Genomic DNA, 23,974 nt, shown 5'->3' with positions numbered 1-23,974 from the left:
CAGAGGAAGAAGGCGCAAAAAGAAGAAAATGGTGGATACCAGGTGACAAAGACCGCCAGGCGAAATCGTGTCCCCAGAAAGAGAGGAACACCCCGCAAGGCAACGCCAGGCCACACCGCAGCCAGTACAGCCAACAGGACAGCACGAAATGGCCGGTAAAATAAAACCGGGAATAAACCCCGCAGGAGCAAATGAATCGGGGAGAAAGACCCAGCATTAAAACGCTAGAAATCACATGGACCATCCCCGAACGCATACCCCAACAGGGGAAAATGTCCACACCCCCCATCAACAGTAGATGATGGCATAGCCGCATGCACCAGCAGCGCAGACAGCGCAAAACAGGCCAAGAAAAAACTGCAAAAGATGCTACGTGGACAAAGAGAATGCAAATTTCCAAAGCACAGCATGAAAATGAACATCCCAAGTCACATTGACAGCATAGGCAGGACTTGAACCCTTGGCATATGAGAGCCAGTGACGCCAGAGGCATATGACATACCATTGAGCAACAGCTCCGTGGATGCGCCGGAGAGGAAGCCCCCTCAAACATGGCGAGCAAAGGAGTAAACCCCACAGGAAACTCCCAACACACCAACAAAGAAAGTGCCCAGCAACCTCCAGGAAACACTGCCCCCAAACAACAATCTCGCATGCGAGACCGAAGAAGACACAAAAAAGGCAGCCCTGCAGTCTCCACCCACAGCCATATAAGAAGAACAAGGCAGCAGGGGCCGGACACTGCACTAAAGCACCAGCGCCGGAACGACCTGGGGCCAGAACACCAGGAGGGCTCCCCGCCCCAGCCCAGCACATGAACGGGGAGCATCCTGACCCCAGAACAGGAGCGAGGCCAACCGGAGGACCGGAGTGGCCACGCAAGGAAATGTGAAAAGACCACATCAGAAGCATTATAAATGGAAAAGAAACACTCACGGCACCGCCAAACCCTCCAGAAGAAACCAGGAACAGAGACAGGAACCGGGAGCACCAGCGTTCCGACAGCCGTCGGAGCAGAAAAAAACCAGGCATGGCGGTGGGTGGGAGGGGCTTATGTAACCTTCAACCTTTGGATTTCTGGCGTTTTGATTGGCTGGGTGGAGGCAGGACTGCCTCACGTAGTAAGGACTGGGACGGGGAGGACCCATGAGGGGGTAATGGGTGGCAGCGGGCCACAGCTACAGACATACAACTAAAACACCTGCACACTCAGCTATCCGAGGCATGGTCAGGCCTTGCTCTGTGTCTCCACAGACCCCCCTCCAACTCTCCCCTCCTCCCCACGTGTGCTTTCACTCCACACGTGAATGTTTAAACATGTGCTAGTCAAAGAGATTCAATGGAAGTGAAACCATACTATAATTCCTATGTTAAACGAAAGCCCAGGACTGGATTTTATAGTCATACAGCAAGCAGTAACACAGCTGGGCAACTAGAAACCTTAATGGGTCGATCCAGATAGTCAGACATCATTCCTTGCACTCAGAAATACCCAGCACTGTGGGCATCAGTATGGGAACGCTCCTGGTTATAATATAATGGGTGACAACTCACGCAAATCAGATTTTCTGCACACCTGCATGCTTTTCACCATTTCCATGCAGATTCCCAAGTGGCCTTTCAATGTCCAGCAGGAGAAGTGTCCCTGCTGAAAAACACTCCGACATGGGTGAGCTGACAAGTATTGTAATCCTGATGAGGGAGAAACTCCCAGCCCTGGCTTGGGACTACCCGCCCACTCTGAAGGGGCCTTAATGTTCGAAAAGAGGCCTCCAAAGTACATATCACCATAGATGCGTCTCTATCATAGGTGAAACTAATTAACATGGTCATCCATCTTATTTCATCCAGTCTAACTAATCTCCTTCCTCTCCCCTCCTGAGCCTTTGGGCGGATTTACGGTATTCCTAGCGCTTGGACGCCTCCGGGCAGCAATTCACGCTCTACAAATGCACATCCTATCCTATCCTATCCTATCCAGTGTAGAGAAAAAAACGCAGTTCTCTTTACTCAGGGTCGGACTGGCCTTTAGGGCAATCAGGTAATGCCCAATGGGCTGGTATGAAAAGTCAATGTGTGGACCTGTTTTTTGGCTGCTTGTGGGCCTGTTTGTTTTTTGGCTGCTTGTGGGCCTGTTTTTAATGTTGATGTCCCTGATATTACCACAAATATTGCATGCAGCAACCACAAATACATTTGTTTCCACCTACCTTACAAAACACTTCTTTAGGGTGTGGTGTCTTTACAAGCTCCAAACGTGCCCATTTTGTAAATGTGGGACACATTTTTAGCTCTCTGATTTGCTATTGGGACCACATTCATTTCGGTACCTGGACCTATTATCTGTCCTAGTCGCCCTGCTCCGACCTGCATTGTTAACAATCACAAACAATAGGTATTCTAGAATGCCACTTTGTCTGATGATGTCATCTTGGGTTTTGTGACCTTTTGTGTCATCATTCACCAGATGGCCCTTTCAATCTTTGCAGCACATTTATTAATTAGAAACGTGGCTAAGCACACCACATGGCTGTAGATATAAAATAGAGGTGCGGCTTGTTTGGCTAACAAGTATTGGTGTTTTAATTAAAATACAGTATCTTTGTAATAGCAACCACAGAATAATCACACAGATACATGCAACCTTATATAAGTGCGTATTTACTAATACAAAGACATGGGCATTGTACACATCAAGTAATTACTTTACAATTGTACACTTATACGTTTTTGTTTATTTTTCGGAACAAATGCATATAATAATATTCACTGACAATGTTCCTCAGTTCTAGGAAAATAATCAAAAAACAAAACGAAGCAAGTAAATGTTTGCTCCATCAAGGCATGCAACAGGCACAGGGAAAATAGAGAAGCTCAAACATTCTGATAAAAAAGTACACGCGCTCGTAAAAAAAAAAAACACACATACCTTCATCTCAATTACTGTCTGAAGCGCTTTCGTCTTGGCAGGCTCGGGCTGCAGTTGAGTTCTTCGATGCAGCTCCTGTGGAGGGACCCGATAAAAATAAGCTTGGCGGCTCATACTTTAAATATATAATTTTTTAATCTGAGAGAAATGCACGTCGTCCCCCTCAAGAAAGAGAGTATTTCACGAGCAAGTTGAGCGACGGCAGAAGCGACAAGTGCACGGTTCATAATGCCTGCGGCATAACTACAGTGTCTTATGTTACAGGCAGCGCTGCCAGCGCGTGCACTATTTCTGAAACCCCATCAATATTTAATGTTCGCTCCGACAAAGACCGGGCGCGAGCCAGCTATGTCTGGGTGCACGTGCACGCATACATGGCATGTTTTGCAAAATGTCCTCCAGAAAACTAACAGTAACTCGACTTCTCTTGTCTCTACATATTTAATTGAAATTGTATGTATACAAAATGACAGTAATACAAAGAGTGTAACAAAGGTTCTTCAACACCAGTACAAAAAAAGTTTATAACAATCAGTAAGAATAAGAAAAATACATGAAAATTGCTGCGGGATTACTGTTACTTCGGGGACACGTTAAATTCAGGAGATTATAAATTAGTCCGCGAGGGTCCACTCAGAAATTAAGAAGTACCTGGGTAGACAGAAAAATTTGTTTTATTCCCCCGGATTTTCTCGTTTTGGTCCATACTTTTAACTGAAATACTCTGCTACTTTAAGCAGTTAAAAAACTCCTGGTAAAAGTAAACATTACAACATTTTGATGGGGCCAGTAACTGTTATTAAGTGACCACACCTGACTATGACTGCAAGTTTAAAAAGAGAAAGTGAAAACGTGGTAAAAAACATACACTGGACAACAGGAGATTAAAATCCTGACATACAAAACTAAAATCTATAACATGAACTTGAATAAAAAAATAAAAACAGAAAACATCTATGCATAGGCAGACAACATTTCAAGAAAAGCAGACCAAATAACTCCCAAGTAACAAAAAACGTACCTATCACGCTATGATTCTTCTAAAAGGCGTTTGTGAGCATATGGAAAATATCTAGCTAGTCACAAGTCTTTTGAAGGTGAAAACTAACAAGGCTTGCTTAAACTTTCCAGTGGTATCAGAATGTAACAAAAATGGTACACATATATATTGCTGGAAATGATTAATATGAAAATATAGAAACATAGCAAATAAAACATAAATACACTTTATATTAACAGTTTTGCTAACATGATCAATAATATCTCCCCTTCTCCATCAAAGCTTCAATGTTTGGTCTGTTTTGCTCATGACGCCACTACAACTGTGAAAGATGTATATCTTCCAATGAAAAAGAAGAGTCTCATTGGCCAGATCCTGAAAAAAAGCAGCATTTATTCATGAAATGACACTGGCTGCAGCAACCAATCTTCAACCCTGACGCGTTTCGGCAAGAACGCCTTGTTCTCAGGTGATTAATGACTCTGTCAAGCCCCAGATGCTTATAATTAAAATGTCATGTGTCAGTATAGTCGCAAACTACAATTCCCATAGTTCTGTTCATAATGCATTGTGATACATACCATACCCAAGTAGCGTCTTTTCCACACTGCATTAAGTAATCCATAATTGTATAAACACAGGCATTTGAATGTTAAAATAAAAAGGCTTGCACAGTTAATCCATTAACACCATGCGTGCTCGGCCGACGGGAGCACTACCTCCCTAGTGCTGCCGTTGGCCAACGGCCGGCAGAGCCTCGCCCACCCTTCAGAACGCCCGCACCGCGGCAGAAAAACTGCAGCGGTTAAGGCGTTAATTGCCGCTGCCACATAAATTAAAGTTATTGCATGCACAGAGTCCGGATCTTAACAAGACAAGGTGAATACCTGGCTTGTCTCCCTTCCTCCCCTCTAAAGTGGAAATATCAGGCAAATCCATTGATCCATAAAGAGGCAAGCGGGTCGTGCCCCCCATTTCCATACTAGTTGCTACTGGGTAGTTGTAGTTAGGTCTGTATTTCCATAGGAACATAAGAACAATATTTTTGTTTTCTTAATAGCTTTGGCTTGCTTTGACAATTCTTCACAAACCTTTCCACCAAAAAGTCCCATCCACCTCAGCTCCTTCCTGGAAAGTTTCAGGGTGAGCCAGAAAGCAGGGGTGAATCCAACGGGGTGCCAAACCTTGTTTTCCCTTTAAATTTTCCCATGGAAAAATTGAACAGCAATACCGCAAAAAATACTAAATGGATTTACACAAAATGTGGCAGAAAGCTAGATCTTGATCCAGAAAGCGTGCTTTTTCTGATTTGGTGTAAATCTGTTCAGTAGGTTTTGAGCAATAAATGCTAAAAAACGTTGCATATTTTACGTCGCTAAGGATCCACAGGCCAACAGATCTCATGCTGAGATCTGATTGCCTTTTGGAAAGAAGAGGACCCCTATCTATAAAAAATGATACACTTGCTATACATAGGGAAACTAAACTATTTGGTAAAGGTCCATAGTCAAGTGACAACACAATTATATTAAACTACAAATAATATAATAACCAACATTTACTAACGGATGAACTCACCACTCACAAGATAAGAGATGTTCTTTTGTATAAATTTATTTTATCCTAAGACTAAATGTTTTCATTTTTTTGATTTTTTCGGAATATATTCATTTTAAACAGATATATATTTCACATCAAATTCTTAATAGTGAATAAATATTAAAATCCATTGAAAGACAAACATAACAAAACACGTGATAATGCAATATGGCAAGGTAGGTCACAAATGAGTGGGGATTTGATATTCTTTACTTTTTCTGTGAAGAAGCTTGCATATTCCTTGCATCACATCTTGGGTGATCTAACCAAAAGTGCTTTGGACAGTGTGCCAAATCACCACCTTGAACAACTTTGTAGGGTGATTTTTAGCTTTGTCCTGTTCTCTCTATGTACATCGTAGATGTTTAATGAGTATGGATAGACTGTGTTTCAGGCTGCTATTTACAAGTATGTTTTTTTGTAACAGAATATACCTTGTAGGTGTATGGGAGAGCTATTACATTTTCGGTAATTCCTAACATGTTTCTTTAGATTGTTTCCTAGCTCTTGTTCTGTATGTTTGCTGGACTTGGCCCTTTCTGCAAGGTCATCCTCAACATTTTTGCCTTAATCCTACTGTTTTCTGAACATGTTTTTGTTGGCTTTTAGTACTCTCAGCACTTCACCACAGCTAACAAGTGCTAAAGTGCTTCTGCTCGCTCCCCTAATCATAGTGAAATTGGCTTACTCTCAATTTGCATATTTAATTTACTTATAATTCCCTAGTGAAGTGGTACTACATGTAGCCAGGGCTGACATTAAATGCTACTAGTAGGACTGCAGCACTTATTGTGCCATCCACTTAAGTAGTCCTTTAAACATGTCTCAGGCCTGTGTTTGCCGTTTTTAAACTGCCATTTCTTCCTGGCAAAATAAATCCCTTGGCAGGCCTAAACCTTCCTTTTTCATACATGTAATTGAGACCTAAGGTAGGCCATGCATAACCCATAGGTCAGGCTGCAGTGTGTTAAAAAAATCGATATGTACTTTTAAGTTTTACAAGTCCTGGTAGTGAAAAAACAGTAAATTCGTTTTTCACTACTGCAAGGCCTACCTCTCCCATAGGACAACAGTCGGTTACCTTATTACATTTAATAAGTGATAACTTTCAATTGGGAACAGATAGGTATGTCAAGTTTGGTGGCTAAAGAATTGCAAATTAAAACTCTCTTTAATGGTAAAGTCAGTTATGAAAATTCTACTTTTAGAAAGTTGGCATTTACTTGTCCTAACCATTTGATTCCAGCAGCCTGTATCCTGGGTCACATGACTAGGTATAGCTGGCAGTTAATCTTTGTGTTTTGCTCCCAGACAGGCAGACAAAGGGAAAATGGGTGTTGGCAGGATGGGACATCGGATGTATGACGTTAGAACGCATACATTGACAACGCGTACCTTTACAACGCGTTCGTAACAACGAAAGTTGTTACCGCGCATTGCGCTGGGGGGCGCAAAATTGATTAATTTAACTTACTATTCCAACACCAGTCCCCGTGGATAGTAGGGAAGGTGTTGGGATAGTAAATTAAATCATTTACTATCCTTGAGCGCCCCCCAATGCAATGCGTGGTAACAACTTTCGTTGTTATGCCCGCGTTGTAAAGGTATTCCGTGGTAATGCTTGCGTTCTAAACGCTGCATACCTGGGACATCTCTTACTTGATATGGGACAGTGTAGCTGTCATGTACCACACTTGCACATCACAAAGTCTCTGCCTGAGCACACTCACAAATGGTTTGGTACTAGTGTTCTGTGCCTCCAGACATGCTATGGCCAGTGTGGGGAGACAAGAAATTTCAAACACCTCTGCAGGTGGAAACCTCTAAAACGTACTGCTACTTCAAAGCTGGCACTAAGTATACATTTTGGACCCTTGGACACAACTCTTCTGCACACCTCTGGACCTATGGAAGACACAGAAGGACTACTGTGTGGCTCTGCTGCAAGAAGGACAGCTACTCTGCTGTCCTGCTACTCTGCTGCCCTGCTGCATGATTGAGGACTGAACCTACATCTTGAAACCTGGACCCAACCGCTAGTTGGCTGGCATCCTGATTAGTGCCTCAGGGACAGACAACGCTCCAACTCCCTTGAACCAGCACCTGAACTTTGTCTGCAATGCTTCCTACCCGCTAAATGGACCCATCCCAGTTCTGGACTCTTGAAAGTGGGCCTGAAAGGCTCTGCTAGCCCACCTGTGGTCCTCTGGGCAGAACCAATGCAGTGCTGTTCATCTCCTCACAGTTCCATATCCAAACCATTGCTGCATGACACATCCCTGACACAGGACATCACATCGCAGCCTGTAGTTCCTCGGAACCGCCGCTGTGACGCATCCTAGATGCAGGACTTTGCATTGCAAGTCCCCCTGTTGGCGGAAGCCTTCATGAAGGTGCAGGACCTCGCATTGCAGCCCTCCAGCTCGTCAGAACCGCGGCTGCGCAATGCATCCTTGACACGGGATCTTGCATCGGTCCACAACCAGGATTAAGGTACTGTGTTCAGCAGGCCTTTACTTGGTCCCGTTAGCCAGCCCATGCTCCTTTGCAGTCAGCCTTAACTTTTGAATTTGCCCCGGTTACGTTATTACTGTTTGAAAAACTGCTTACATTCTTTATGCAATGCCTCTAAGTTAAACCTGACTGTTTTGCTGCCAAGCTACCAGAGGGCTCAGCACAGCATCATTTGTGGTTGCTTTTGATTTCTCCTGACAAGAGTTATGGTTACTGCTTGAGTAGGGTTCCACCCCCCTCAAACAGTAACAGAACTTCGTACAATGATGATGTAGATATATTGCACCTGCTTAGAGACCTTGTTGATCTTTAGCACCCTGTGAATTATAAAGTGCCTCATGATGTATGGTCACAAAATCATACTGATGTAGCACCAGCTGTTGATAGCATATGGGCACTGATCACTTTGAAGTCTTTGTAGATCCATAGCATATAATTTGTCTTTATATAGGTGTATGTCAACAACTATATGATGTAGTCCCTTATACTGATGTTAAGCAAACTTCATATTCAAAGTAGTACCTACTTGTTGGGTCAGAGGAGTGTGTGCAGCATCCATACTGGGAAAAGTATATAAAGCTCCTAATTTCTGGGTAGGTATTCGTACATTGCACCTAGTTTGGAAGGTTGTGCCTTAAATATACAAGTTGACTTACAGACTATTTCATTTTTGCAGCACAAAAGTAAATTTAAATTGCAGATTTCATACATGTGGGGTTCTGCAAAAGGCAGGTTTCAACCCCAGTTAACAAATATAATTCCATACACTGTTACAATATGACATTATGCCCTGTCGTATGTAGGGAATCGTCCTTAACTGCCATCAACAGTGTGATTTTATAACAAAGTTGAAACACCTTTTTATCACTTGGAGGTAACAGCAAAACAAAGGAAGATCAGTTATACTAAAGATAGTTATAGATAGTTTCCACATGCATTATCCATATAAGGTAACATAATATGGGCCAATGGAGAATATCCTTAAGTGCAATCCAGTGAGGAGGCCACGATCACTTGGTGATTACTGCAACTTGTACTAATAATAGTTCCAACATGTGTTAACCATAGAAGGGAACAGGATCCTGAACAACTCATAATATCTTTCAACGCAACCCAGTAAAGGAACACTAGGTATTTAGTTAACAAGTTATCGAGAGACAACACATGACACAAGAGCAGCATTCTCCTAGGCCACCAAAACAATGAAGCAGCAAATGAGCCCTGTGATCTCACAGCCACTTCAGAATCCTTTGTGTCCAGGTGAGGGAGGAGGGTTACAATACAGAAGTCTTTTTTATGTTTTATTGTCCTAAAATGTTCCTGTGTCAAGCGTGTGGAGGTCTTAGTCCATCTAGAATTCCACTGTAAAAAGAGCGTCTAATTATTGGACAGTCACAATACAACATGGGCTTCCAGATGTGCACAGATTGGAGGTGCCCAGCAACAAAAGAAATGCAAACAAGAGCTCAAGTTCATGAATAGTATCCAATAGATATCTTGAAATGTGAATAAGGGAGAGCAAAAATATTCCTTCTGAGTTCGTCCTCTATCTCATTAACGTTGTAATCAGTTATTGGCACCTTTGTCCTATCCAGCAGCCAATGAACAATTCTGGGTACCATGTTCCGTTCATGTGGTGGATTCAGTACAGTAAACCAAATGCCAGTGTACTTACCTTGGTTAATGGTTGACAAAAAAACTTTAAGCTTGCTCTTTCAGACTTCAAATGTTATCAGTTTCATAAGGCAGTACTAGCGAAGATCTAAGCAGTATTACCTAATATTTAGAATACATATTTTAAACCTCAGTATATTCAAGGTTGATTGTGTCAGTCCCAAAGAAATGTGGACTATATCCATAAAGTTGTAAAGTGCACTTTCAAGCTGAGTTTTATGAAGTGCAGTTTGACTCGGTGATTACTTGGGGCTATTGAGAATCTAAATGAAGAGAAAGCCTCAAATTCATAGCAAATAAAACGTTTTTAATTACTATCAGACTAGTAGTGGCGTTTTACTTCCCAGATGTCTATAGACAGAGAGTTCTATAAATCAGTTGGAGTTCCATAATTTAGATGCCACGACCTAATAAGCTGTTCCCTGGATTACCCTCTGCATGACAGTGGGAGCACTATCACATTTTCGTTTAAAGTCTTTGGAGGGCGATTCACAAAGGTAAATTCACTTGTGAGTAAATCTACACATACATTGACTTTTACACATATATATATATATATATATATATATATGTATATATATATATATATATTCCCGCACAAATTACACCTGCCTGCCGCCCTCAGAGGCTGGTGCCTGCTTGTCGGGGGTGTACCCGACATAAATATCTGCTCCAAAGGTCCCTCTCCGCAATCCTGCGGAAATAAGGTAGCAGCACTCGCAGGGTTGTATTCACAATATTTATTATTCAAGAACGCGCTTTCGGCACTCGGCCTTCTTCAGTAAGAAGGCCGAGTGCCGAAAGCGGGATTGCGGAGAGGGGCCTTTGGAGCAGATATATATATATATATATATTAAAAAGAAGCAAAAGCGTTTCTCCGTTACCGGAGCCCCAAGCCCTTCAAGGCAGGGCCGGACTGGGAACCGAAACCGGCCCTGGCAAAGTGCTCGGCCGGCCTCCCCCTCCCCCCCAGGGGGTGGATTGGGGTGCGACCGTGCTGTTTGCCAGGGCCGGTTTTCGCCGATTTTGTTACAGGGCCGTTTTTGCAGCTATGCTGCAAAAAACGGCCCTGTAACAAAATCGGCCCCCTGGGGCCAAAAACCGGCCCCCACCCATGCGGCCGACCGGGGGATTGCCCGGTGCCCGCAACGGCCAGTCCGGGCCTGCTTCAAGGTGACCTCACAACATGGGCACGGAGCAGCCCACAATACCACACTGGAACAAACAACGATGTGAGGCCCAAAGACATTTAAGGACTCGATTTTTTCAGTCAAGTGAGTAATTTTACACCTTGCTCGTATTTTTAAATCATGACTTGTGAAAGGCTGCTTCTTCCAGGCACGATCAGAACGGGAGATTGTCCCTTCTGAATCCTTTCCACCAGGCCCGGACTGGCCGTTGCGGGCACCGGGCAATCCCCCGGTCGGCCGCATGGGTGGGGGCCGGTTTTTGGCCCCAGGGGGCCGATTTTGTTACAGGGCCGTTTTTTGCAGCATAGCTGCAAAAACGGCCCTGTAACAAAATCGGCGAAAACCGGCCCTGGCAAACAGCACGGTCGCACCCCAATCCACCCCCTGGGGGGGAGGGGGAGGCCGGCCGAGCACTTTGCCAGGGCCGGTTTCGGTTCCCAGTCCGGCCCTGCTTTCCACGCGCCGTTCCTTTTTGCTATATATAAAACAGGACCTTCGTCACAACATTCAGGATGCCGGAAAGACAAAACGGACCCAAACAAGTAATTTGCCAATATTTATTCCATAAGTGTTCCAAGCACCGCCATGACGCGTTTCGGGCCCAGAAAGCCCTTGATCACACCACTTTCCAGGTCATAGCATATTTTGCTAAAAAAAAACACAGAAAACGAGTTGGTGCTTCTCATCTTCATATTTTATTTTGTTAGATAAAGTGCTAATGTGCTTCCATACAACGCGTTTCGGCTGCAGGGCAGCCTTGCTCGCATACAAATGTGCCATCTTATTTCCTCCTATTTAAGGATCCATCACTTCCTTTCTTAACAGAAAGTAACAACAGACTATACAAATCTATGCTGGATTTTACATAGAGCTTTAATAAGTTCTTTGAACATATGATTTGTGCACTTTGCTGCTAAATCTTTTGATGGCCAAGTCATTGATGATTAATTGCTCACTGAAATCTTCAAAACTATAACCGTTGTCAGTAATTCTTATTGAAGATGTTTCAGTACTGAATATTGAACTTGATCTCAAATGTATTAGGGATGAATAAAGTCAGGGAGCACCAGAGTGCGTATAGGGACTACTCCGCTCCTAACCGTTGGCACATTTGGTATGGTCAAAAGGACAGATTAATGTGCTAACATATCCAAGATTGCTCGTCTGCAAGGGGCATTAACTTCCTCTGTCCAGAGGATTGTAACCTACTCACTACATGTTTTGTTGTAAACAATCCTGATTCATATCTATTTCGTAAACTGCTCAGCATTCTATTTCTTCACAGCCGTGCCTGCACTACACAAATAACGAGATACATACATTATGAAGCCACCATTAAGGATCACAAAGGAGTCTTAATGTTTGTCACATTTACAATCAAAAGTACTAATCCATGATTTAAAATGATTCACGCCTTAAAGGGTTACTTTCACATTTTCACCTCCCTATTATTGCAAATTGTTTGAAATACCTCTTCTAATATCCATCACTAGCACTGTCCATTTATCAGTTCTCACAATGAAGTGAAATCTTGGAGGTTGAACCCGGATATCAGATGCTGCTCCTGGGCAGACCTAACATTGGTGATCATAACATGCAGGATGATCAACATAACAAAGTGAATGTTGGAGCTGACTTGGCAGGGGCTAGATAAATTACCTGGCCTGGCAACTAAGAAGAGAGAATCCCCTGCCCCTCTTAATGACCATACGCTGGCCTGATGACAAACTGGTGGTAACAAAAACCAGCATTAATGAGGCCCTTGCCATGTCCATAGCGACCATGCACTAAAAACCATTGATTGCCAGATAGGAAGGGTAGCAGATTTGCTGACTAGGATTAGACACCAAAAATAAAAGAGGACCAGCTGCAGAGCATGGACATAGAAGCTCAGTGAGACAATATCCCTGTAGCCATACAGGAGGTAAAATCCCTGGGGCAGATGGGTTTCCGCCATAGTTTCACAAAGTGCTTGCGAAGATATTCCTGATAAACTCTTGGAAGTTTATCTAGAGACCAAACAAATAGCAAGTCTACTGGAGAGCTTGACAGAAGCCTTTATAGATATGATACCAAACCTAACAAAGACTTAACAGATCCAAGCTCATATGGACTGATCTCCATGTTAAACGTAGACATGAAAGTGAAGTCTAAAATACTGGCAAATAGAATGAGGAGGCAGGTCATGGTGTCCCCAATTCAGAAAGATCAATGTAGGTTCCTACTTGACCATAGTTCAATGATGAATTTGGGAAGCCTCAATCTTGTGTTAAACATGATAGCAACAACGCAGGAGGAGAGCGCCTTAGCATCATTAGATATTGATTAGATTATAGATTGGGAATACGTTCTAGAGATCCTGGGATTGATGGGATTTGAACACAATATTTTAGGATAGGTACGACTATTAAACCCAGAACCTATGGCCAGGGTACAATACAATACTATACAATATGTATTTCAAGAGCCCATGGCTACTCAAAATAGTTTCCTAGCACTAAACATAAAAATGTGACAAGGCAGAAAATTTAGAAGAACCAGGTTTTCAACAATTTCCGAAACTCTACCAGTAACGAGCAGCAATGAATTTTCCAGGGAAGAGAGTTCCATAAAGGTTGATCCAAAACTGAAAAATGTCACCCTTCTAAAGATTTGATTGCAGGGTACAGTGGCATGGTGCTGATCTCCCAAGTGAAGATTACGCCGAGGGTAATCGCGATGCACCAACTTCTTAAGATATAGTGGGCTGTTCCCGTATAAAGCCTTATGCATAAACAAAAGTGTTGTAAAGTGTATGCAATTCTCCACAGTCAGTTGATCTAGGGATTGAAGGTGGTAGGTGACCAACATCTGCTGATGTACATGGCAGAGTAAAGAGGCTGCAGAATTCGGCCCTATCTGAAGCCTTTTCGGAGTTTTTTTAGGTGCGCCCAAATAAAGCACATTACCATAGTCCAGCCTGGACATAATCAAGGCTTGGGCCACAGTTTTCTGTGCCGGCTCATTCAGAATTGGTGGGCTTGATACTTGGAACATCGCAAGGGTCACCAGACAGGGCTTTCCGTTGTCACTATTAACATTTTCCCTGGAACTGGAACCATTGGCGATCTGGCTTAGGGCAATGATGCAGCCCTGGGGTATACAAACTGGTGACGCAATAAATAAGTTGTCAATGTATGAAAATGATACATTAGAATACATAAACCAGCCCAAAAAGCTCAGTTTCACTTCTGCTACGTTAGCCTGATAGGTATGCAATGGCCCCCGACCTACATATTAATGAAAACAAGTGCTCTCTGCGATGGGCCTGCGTTGGGAAACTGAGAGATTCTGTTACTTGGGCATAGGAGTGGCAAATACCACATAAAAAAAACAACATGCTTACACTATGGACAGATTATTGCAGGGCTTGGAAACACCAGCATGCTTCAAAGACATTGCTTGTCTCGATTGTGGGCAGAGTGGCACTATTGAAAATTGTCTACCTCCCTGATGTTTATGCACACTCCAAACTTCAATATATTTGGTACTGAAAACAACTATCAAAGACAAATAGACCGTTGGTGTTGTTAACATGTGCAGGGGAAAGGAGCAGGGTGTGCTTAGCCACCCTGAAAAAAAACCACAAAACAAATGGAGGGCATGGTCTGCTGGACTTAGAACTCTATTATGTAGCAGCTCAGCTTCAGCAAGCCACACTCTTGTGCACAGATGGGCAGAACTGGGAGAAAAAGCTGCTTGCAGGAATGGTACAGGAGAGAGCCTTGCCAATAAGATTAATGAGGGCTGATCACTCACAATAGAGGCACCACAAGTTGTGCGACAAGTAGTAATAGCCAGCGAAACAGTGGTACAAAAGATACTGAAAATACTACTCTTCTGCACAGCACTACAAATCTGCTGTCTAAAGCCTTTTAGACAAATGAAGACCACTGTGCCCTTGTCAACTTGGAGGCAGGCAGCTGTCAGACCCTGGGGGACTTGTATCCAGTGGAGAGGGTTATAACCTTGCAAGGTGCCCAAGACCCTTTTGGGGTAGCCCTGGCACAGTTCGTAGAGTTCACCAAACTGTCTTAAATGGCCAGGGCAGGATGGATTGGATTCCCGGACATCCCATAGACATCCATAAAACTGGAAACTATACTAAAAACAGGCCAAGGCAAGTGGCTAGTTACCCTATGTGGTGGCTTGAAAATAGATAGGCAGTGGACCCCTCTACAGGCTTGAGACAATGACTTACAGGACCCTCTCACTACTTCTGAATGGGACACCACACATATATGTCATAGCTAAGACCACACTAAGTATACCTGAACAGAACACCCTATTGCCAAAATGCTCAGAGCCGGAACGCACATTCATACATATGGCATGAACATGTCTGATAATTGTGGAGTATTTGAGGAAGGTAATACAAATCTTTCACACTACAACGGTTAAAAGTTAGAGATAACAACTAGACATTGTTTGCTGAGTCTTTTGTAAAAACACAAAAACAGGAAAATGCTATTCAGATTAGCAGCACAAGGATTATTGTTGGTGAAGCATAATACAGGTATCTGGTAGGGATCATGTAGGAAGTCCCCTAGGTAGTCCCGGGAAGCAGACATGAACAAATGAGCCATGGTGGAAGAGTTAATAATGAGAGACATTAGAACTAATGAGAAGGTGGGTGAAGGCTTGTTGGACTGGATGGAAATGGTATCTAATATGATATGTTTAATACACTGGCAAGAGACAGACACAAAAAATAAAAACCATACCTAATAGTACTGTGATGCCATTTAAAAATGTCATATGTTATCAACAAGGACTTGCTAAGTGTGACCATATTATCGGACTCTGGACTGTATTATCAGCAGGCACCGATTAGGTATTTTCATGAAGCCCTCACCCACCAACCTAGTTGGTGGCATGCTTCATCATCGGGCCCACCCAGTGACACCTAATGTGTCCCGGGTGTGCTTCCTACATCCAGTTTTGGTCGACATGTTTCAGCCAGGGCCTCACCACGCCAACGATATCTCTCGTTAATGCAAGGGGCATTAACTTCCTCTGTCCAGAGGATTGGAACCTACTTACTACATGCTTTGTTGTAAACAATCCTAAATCATATCTATTTCGTAAACTGCTCAGCATTCTATTTCTTCACAGCCGTGCCTGCACTACACAAATAACGAGATACATACATTATGAAGCCTCCATTAAGGATCATAAAGGAGTCTGGATGTTTGTCACATTTACAATCAAAAGTACTAATCCATGATTTAAAATGATTCACCACCTTAAAGGGTTACTTTCACATTTTCGCCTCCCTATGATTTCACATTGTTTGAAATACCTCTTCTAATATCCATCACTCGCACTGTCCATTTATCAGTTCTCACAATGAAGTGAAATCTGGACATGGAATGTTTGCAAGCTTTAGAAGTAGCAATGAACTGATATCTCAGCAGATTTATTTTCCATTGATGTGGTAGTGCATTTAATGGATGTGGCCAAACAGCTGGAATGTGCTACCCAATAAACAGCAGACTGGTGATTAGCAGGTCATTAACTGCAAGCAGATCCAAGAGACTACATATTGTCTCCATTATGAAGAAGATAATCCTGCCAAACGTTTCCCTACTCATGCTGCCATTCATCACGCTTTTAAAGTTGAGGCCATATTGCATGCGCATTTCAGACAATCAACACCAGTTGGGCCAAAAGGAAGTGGCTTTGAGTGGGAAAAGTGACTTAAAAATCCTAAGCAATTGCTGGGCTAAAAACTGAATGGCAACCGTTTGTGCTTACAGAATTTAAATTGCAATCGTGGTATAGCTTTGTGTTGGGAAGTGAAAGACCTGATTGACATAATAGGTTCCTTCTGAGACATTTCCTTCTGACGAGTAGGTAAAAAGTAAGCATAGCTGCTGTCTTGTTAACCTCCACAGTCTTATCATGGAACTCTAGCCTGTGGTTTATCTTGAGTCCAGTGAGCTGCTGTGAAAGGGGTATACCTTCTGCTCAAAAGAGGTGTTCTAGGGAAACAGAATTGGTGGATCTTCCAAGTGTATTTTTCTATTGCTCCCTGTTTGAGTCGAGAGAGGCTTGTCCATGAAAAGGAATGCTGCACTCTCAGAAAGGTTGATACAAGCTCTTATGGGTACTGCTTTGATCAGTGTGGGCATGAGTAGGCATTTAAATAATGCTTGATGCAGCTCTAAAAGCAGTGTTCTGGGATTCTATCACACATTAATTGTGAAGCTTTATTATGTCAGTTTTTCCAGTGGTCATTTGCTGGCGAAAAATTCTCAGTGTGACTTTCGTATCAAAAGTGGGCTCAATTCAAATGAGCCAACAAACCTGAGGTGAGCATTCTGATTACTGAAGGCACATTCATGATCCTAAATCTGGCCCTAATAAATACAACTATTTAAATAATTATCTAAGCTTGATACCCACTGGAGATGTGTTTAGTCAATATCCCACCTAGGCTAAAGGGATTAGGAGGATAGGCCAAAAGACACACTAAAATTATTCTATACTGAGTCTTCGATGGTAAAAGGGGTGTTGAGCCATTCGAAAGCCCTACATTGATTAAAATGATTCATCAAATGTGCTCTGAAAAGGAACATGATCTGATTGAAAAAATTAAGGGGAAATATATCAATGGCCTCAACCCATCCCATTAAAACTGGGGCAGCAGACTGCACCTCTTCTGTATATGAGAATGAGAGGTGTAGTCCAGAAGCAGATAGTTAGATACTTCTTAGAGGACCCTCTGAGAATACTCCTGAAAGACGACCAACATCTGACGCAACATCGAACCATCAAGACTTTGTCAGTTTTCAGGATGTATCTTGTTAGACCTGGCATCTTTGGTGTGGTTTCCCCTGTCTTTATGCCTCTGCCTCCTGTATTTTTGACGCTGTGCTGGATTTCGTTTTTGCTGGTTTAGAAGATGCTTGGGGCACTTTGCCATTGCTGATCAGTGTCAAAGTGCAAGTGCTCCCTGTGTAAGTTGTTATTGTAATTGGTTATCCATGATTGGCATATTTGTATCACCAAGAAGTCCCTAGTAAAGTGCACTGAGTGTGGAAGGGCTGGTGATACAAGTGCAACTAGTGGGCCTGCAGCATTGGTTGTGCCACCCACATGAGTAGCCCTAAAATGGTGTCTCAGGCTTGCCCCGGCAATGCCTATGTGCAGTCTGTGAACTGCCATGTCCTCCTGGTCAGTGTCCCCACTGACCAGTCCTAACCCTTCCCTTTCTGTTCACATTGGTCAACCCTATGGAAGGCCCAAGGTACCCCCTTGGACAGGGTGCAGTGCATGTGAAAGGTAGAGCAGGTAGTAGTGCTGGTGACATGCTCTGATAGTGAATGACAGCCATTTTCGTTTTTCACTATTGTAAGGCTACTTTGCCCATAGGCTATCATGGGGAATGCTGGCTACAGTGGCTACCAGCATATCTTCCGATAAGAGCAAGGTAGGACATAAAAGTCTGGTGCCCCTTAACTTAGAATTTAATAACACATCTTTTAGGAAAGGTGGTTTTTAAATCCTGTGTTTGAGAACAGCACTTTTAGAAAATTGCTTTTTAAATCCTGTGTTTGAGAACAGCACTTTTAGAAAATTGCTGTTCTCTTGTCTGACCTTTCTGTGTGCCTTGGCCTGTTTGTGAATTGATTGTCTGGTTTGAGAGTGACAGGGACTGGGGAGCCCCCAGGAGGCTGGCTGAGTCAGCCCTAGGCTGAATGTCTGCATCTGCATCTTGGGTGGTGGGAGGGGATAGCACCTGGGCCTGAATAGGGCTGTGCCTGCCTTCCATAATGCTGGCTCCCCCTCCTGCTGGGCGGCTGACGACCATGCCCCTCTCTCTGAAAGGAAAGGACAAGCCAGGAAAACAAAGTGCTCAAGGAACACCCAGAACTGGTTCAGACCGGGCTCAGAGACCTCCTGCACAAAAGGAAGACTTTTAGGGGTATAAGTACAGGACCCCTGACTACAGAAGATTAGATCATCCTGGAATCAAGAAGGAACCTCTGCCAAGGAGAAAGCTGAAACTGAAGAAGGAAGACTGTCCTGCTGTTGCGCTGCTGGACTGACCTGCTGTTGCTTTGCTGCCAAGGAGAGGGGAAGGACTTTGCTTTGTGCTGTGTCCCCTTGCTTGAAGGAAACTCAAAGGGCCTGAGAAGGGATGGGTTCCTGTTAAGAAGTCCCAGGAACAAAAGGACTTCACCCCCAGCTTCCCTGAACTCTGCTGAGAGAGTTCTGTCCTTCCTAGAGTGCTTGGGCCAGTTGTGGTGCCTCTGGAAGTTGTACCAGTGTTGGGACGCTGGAAACCAAGATTTTAAAGACTTTCTGCAAGTTTTATTGCATCGCTCGCTTGCCGAGCACATCCCCGTCAGTGCGAGGAAATTCCCGCCGCCGCGAAGGCCGAGATCATCGCAGCGCATCTTGCCGCTACCAGTGTCGTTGCATCCTTCACTTGCAGGATGCACCGGTGCGGGAAGATTACCATCGCTGCGAGTATTGTCGCAGAGCCTGTCGTCACTGGGTGAGATCGTCGCACCGCTTGCTTGCGGACCGCATCACATCGCTGTAAGAGTTGTCGCAGAGCCATCGCATCGAGGGGCCGCGAGAGGAGAAGATCGCCGCTGAGCCACGCATCGTCGTTGCACCGGAGATCTTCGCCACCCCGAAGATCACCACATCGCACCTTTTGCGAGCTGCTTCCACCGAAACCTGTGCGCTGGAATAAGGGTGGGCGTAAAATCCGTTTCGTGAGCGAATTTGTGGATTTTCCGCGATTTCGCGATCCGTGAATCTCGCGAAATCGCGGTAAAATCCGCGAATCAGCGGGGACGAATTTTCAGCCAAGCAAGGGTTACAGCAGCAGGTGCAAAAGTTGAACCTAATTTCTTTGTAACCTTTTACAAAAGGGTTACAAACTAATTAACTTCAATTTGGACACCTGCTGCTAATTGCTTCCTGACGCCTCGTTACCTACTTGCAACTATTCTCTGACCCTGCTCTGACCCTTGAAGCAGGGTCAGAGAATAGTTACGAGTAGGCAACGAGGCACCTGTCCAAGGAATTAAACCTCATCAGGAAGCACTTACAGATATAAAAAACGGGAAGGGAGAGGATGGCAAATACACCCATTTTTAGTTGTCAGAAGGGGTTAAACTAAAAGAGACCTTTACAGCACAATTTTCATATGCATTTTGCTAAAAATAAAAAGCTGTATGTTCTGTAGGGGCAACTCAGGAATCTGGCCCTTCAGAGATCCGGCCTCTCTTTCTTTCTCTCGTTCTCTCTCTCCCTCTCTCTTTCCCTCTCTTTCTCTCTCTTTCTATCTATCTATCTATCTATCTATCTATCTATCTATCTATCTCTCTCCCTCTCCCAAAAACGACTGCATGGCTAACTTCGCTATGCAAGCGGCTCGCGAAGACGCATTAATCCCAGCGAGCATGCTAAAAACCCCGCGAACACGCAAAAAACCCTGCGAACCCGCAAAAAAACTAAAATTCGCAAATTTTGCGGATCGCGAATTCGCAAATCCGCAAATTCGCGGATCGCAAATTCACAAAATTCGCCCATGCTTACGCGGGAATCCACGCAAGGTATCGCATCCCTCTCCATACAGACAGGTGTCACCGCAACACGACCACTGCATCGAGCGGGGTTGTCGCATCGCCTCCCCAGGGTCTCAGAAGGGACGCATCGCTTGCTTTTGAACGCTACAGCTTTCATTTGGAACTTTTGTCGCATCTAAAGGTACTGTTGGCTAAAACGTGACGCAACTGTGGATTATTTTAACGCAACCTTAAGAACACTTTTGAAACCATATTCTTGAACTGTGTATGTTGGATTTTTGTCATTTTGATCTTGTGTAGTTTAGATTAAAGACCTTTATTTTTCTAAACTGTTGTGGAGTCAGTTTGTGGTGTTTTCACTATGTTACTGTGAGTGTTGGTACAAATACTTTACACATTGCCTTTGATAAGCCTGACTGCTTGTGCAAGCTACCAAGGGGGTGAGCAGGGGTTATTTAAAGATAGTATCCTCCTTACCCTGACTAGAAGCAAGGGTCCCTATTTGGACAGTGGTAACTAGAGACCCCATGATCTAACATATATGAACGAGCTCAGCTTGATCAGTGGCTACAGAAGAGGATGAAATAGAACCCTGCCACCTCCAGGAGAATAATGCCTTACCTCCTCTACATAATACTCTTTCACACTGGCAGTTGTGCACCTAGGGCTCCTAAGTCAGTAACGATGCTAAAATGTTCACCAAAGATGTTCGGACAAAACAATCAGGGCAGTAGACCATTCTTGCGAAAAACAGATTTGTGCTCTTTATTCCGTTTAAAAGGGCAATAAAAAATAGGTTGCTTTTTCAGCTAAACTGATCGGCAGAGGACTAACAATACACACAATGACAAAGGGAAACGGTATCTTCTTTCTAAATGATCCCCCCAAAATTTAACTGTGTGAAAGATTTATCGGCTAAAGGGCGGGGACTATAAAACCTTCTGTAATTTAAGTTGGTGTGTTCTTTGAGCTCTTAACCAATATGATCAATTCCTAGTCACCAGGACATTGTTGTTGATGGAAGAAATATACAACTGTAAATCAGCAAGCTAAAAAATTAAACAATGCAAGATTGCAAAATAGAAGTTATGTAGACAATAATAAGTGGATTCAATGTCAACTATATGAGCCAGGTTGATTGAGATTGAGGAGTATAGTGTATACTCCACAGACTCCTTGGCAGAGGTCCTGGCAATTGGCTCTAAAATCATCAACCTCAAATATCTCTGGCATAGAACAGCATCCAAACCTTGTGTACAGTTTTGTGGGTTTCATCATTAAGAACATGATATCTCACCCATTTAGAGACAGCTCTCATTGAAAAACAAGTATGACAAAAATAAACATGTCCTGAACTCTACTCGTTACTAAAAGGTTTGATTTAGTAGATGACAACATTGTAAAATAGAGAACCATTGTCACAAACAAATTTGTTTTGGTCTTACTCCTTCCAATTGTTTATCCCTGCAACATAGACGTCTACAATTTAAAAAAAATTCTCACATATAGATTATGATGTTCCCATTCTGCAACTGTGTCATGCAACCTTTAGAAATAAACTGTAAAAATATTTGCCTGGCTCAAGATCACTGTGGTGAGTAGAAAAGAAAGATTGCACAAATCATTACTATTTGTAATTAGAGATGGAGACGTATGCACCAGAACAAATGCAGAGTTCACTGAGCCCCCAAATTAGAGTGAAGTACTAATGCGTCATTACTTTACCCCATGTCAACATGCATTAAAACGTAAGCAACGTTTCTGGAGAGACACTACGTATCAGTCCTGGAGACACATACCATGTTCCATACAAAGAAGTGCAGAACATCTAATAGGAGTATCTAGAACTAAGTGCAAAACATTTTTATATATATATATATATATATATATATATATATATATATATATATATATATATATATATATATATATATATATTTTAAAGTCTATATCATGACTTCCAGTATGTGAAACAAAATCTCGAATTCCTTGTGTTGCAGTGGTGTGGCCTTTCATCTAAATTTTCATTATGCAGGCGTAATCTTGCATAATTTAGCATTACTTTTGTTACATGAAATTACTGAAATTACACTATTACACTAGCTAGTGTAATTTCCCTGCTATTTGGGGGGGGGGGGGACGACATCTTAACATGGGAGTACAGGAACAACAGATGGACAGAGAATCAGTGTCTGCTTTTCACTTTCTGTTGCATGTAGCTTTATTTTATTAATGGAAAATGCATACTTGAGTATATTTTGGATGAGAGGGTGCATTTTGTGCTAAGGAAATATCACTCAATGTTGGAGTACCCACTTTTGCAGGCATTTCCAAAAAGAATATTATGTGAATTTCACACAGCCCCTTGCTGTCCTCTCAATTTTAATAAGAATCTGCAAACAATTCTTAATTCAAGATGAACCCAGACTGAGGGCATGCTAAAAATGGGGCTGAAGAAGCACCTACTCTCCCTTTCCATCCTTCTAACTAGCTAACATACAAGTAACAGAATTTTCAAGACCAGTGCTTAGAGAAGATTCATTTTGTAAAAGAAATGTACAAACGCACTCGGACGGTTTCAAAATAGTATAAATGCACTTGGTCACATATTATTCATACAGTTCTTCACAGTGGTAGCATTTTGTGTTTGACCTATAAGAAAATAGAAACATATGGCAGTTTTTTAAAGAAACAGATCATTATCTTTTTCCTTGTTGTAGGGACACCAAATACCATTTGTTATTTAAAAGTTGTGGTATGTAAACTCTATTCTCATAACTAAGTGGATGAGGAATTCAATCCAACATGGTTTCTATTTTCTGCAAAACTTTTTTTTCTTGACAACTTTTGCTTAAGTGATTAAACCGTGCTTTAAGTACACTTCAGGTTTCTTAGTGACAGTTTTTTTTAATGTTCAGCTTCTAATGATAACTTAGATCTCGGAAGACGCTGTTTTCTTCTTTCAAGGGGAGTAAAGTGGTTACTGTGAAGAATAGTTTCAGTACAATATGTACTTTTCAAAATACTAGAACACTGTCATAATGAAAAGGAAGGTTGAAAATATATCCACCAACCTGACAAATAAATACTCTTTCATTATTCTATATGCTTATTCTCTTATTTCACCAATGTGGTCAGTATTCTTTGTTGTTCTATGAATATGACATATAACTCGGCTCATATCAGACTGGAAGAGTAACAGTTTTTCACCAAAAGAAAAACTATATTAACAATAGGCCTTGGCGTGAAATTTTGCTCCTCTTGTAGAGTCCACAGAGTTTTTCCCACTCCGAGTAGAGTACAGAGTTCTGAAAAACGTGTTGCAGATTTTTTTCCTCGCTCGCCAACGTTAAGTTTTCAAGCTCGAGCAAGGACAATCTTACTCCAGACAACTTCCCGGTGAAATTTTTCAACTCAGGCGGTCGCAGTTCAGGAAGTTGCCGCTAGAGTAGGACATCTACGCGAGCTGCAAAAAGAA

The 23,974-nt window shown here is 42.8% G+C and overlaps 1 protein-coding gene across 4 annotated transcripts in view; it reads right to left on the bottom strand.

The window, feature by feature from the left end:
* The window catches only part of ERC2 (ELKS/RAB6-interacting/CAST family member 2), a 2,191,867-nt gene that overhangs the window by 1,735,397 nt on the left and 432,496 nt on the right, over positions 1-23,974 (bottom strand). For all 4 annotated transcript variants that reach the window (XM_086939131.1, XM_086939132.1, XM_086939133.1 and 1 more), the window contains one exon: positions 2,930-3,004. In XM_086939131.1, coding sequence (XP_086795257.1) covers positions 2,930-3,004 — 75 coding nt within the window. The remainder of the gene's footprint in view (positions 1-2,929; positions 3,005-23,974) is intronic.

Source organism: Lissotriton vulgaris, chromosome 9 (assembly GCF_964263255.1).
Source record: "Lissotriton vulgaris chromosome 9, aLisVul1.2, whole genome shotgun sequence".
In the NCBI taxonomy this organism is placed as follows: domain Eukaryota; kingdom Metazoa; phylum Chordata; class Amphibia; order Caudata; family Salamandridae; genus Lissotriton; species Lissotriton vulgaris.
Note: the sequence above shows the minus strand (reverse complement) of the source record. Positions and strands in the feature narration are given on the sequence as shown.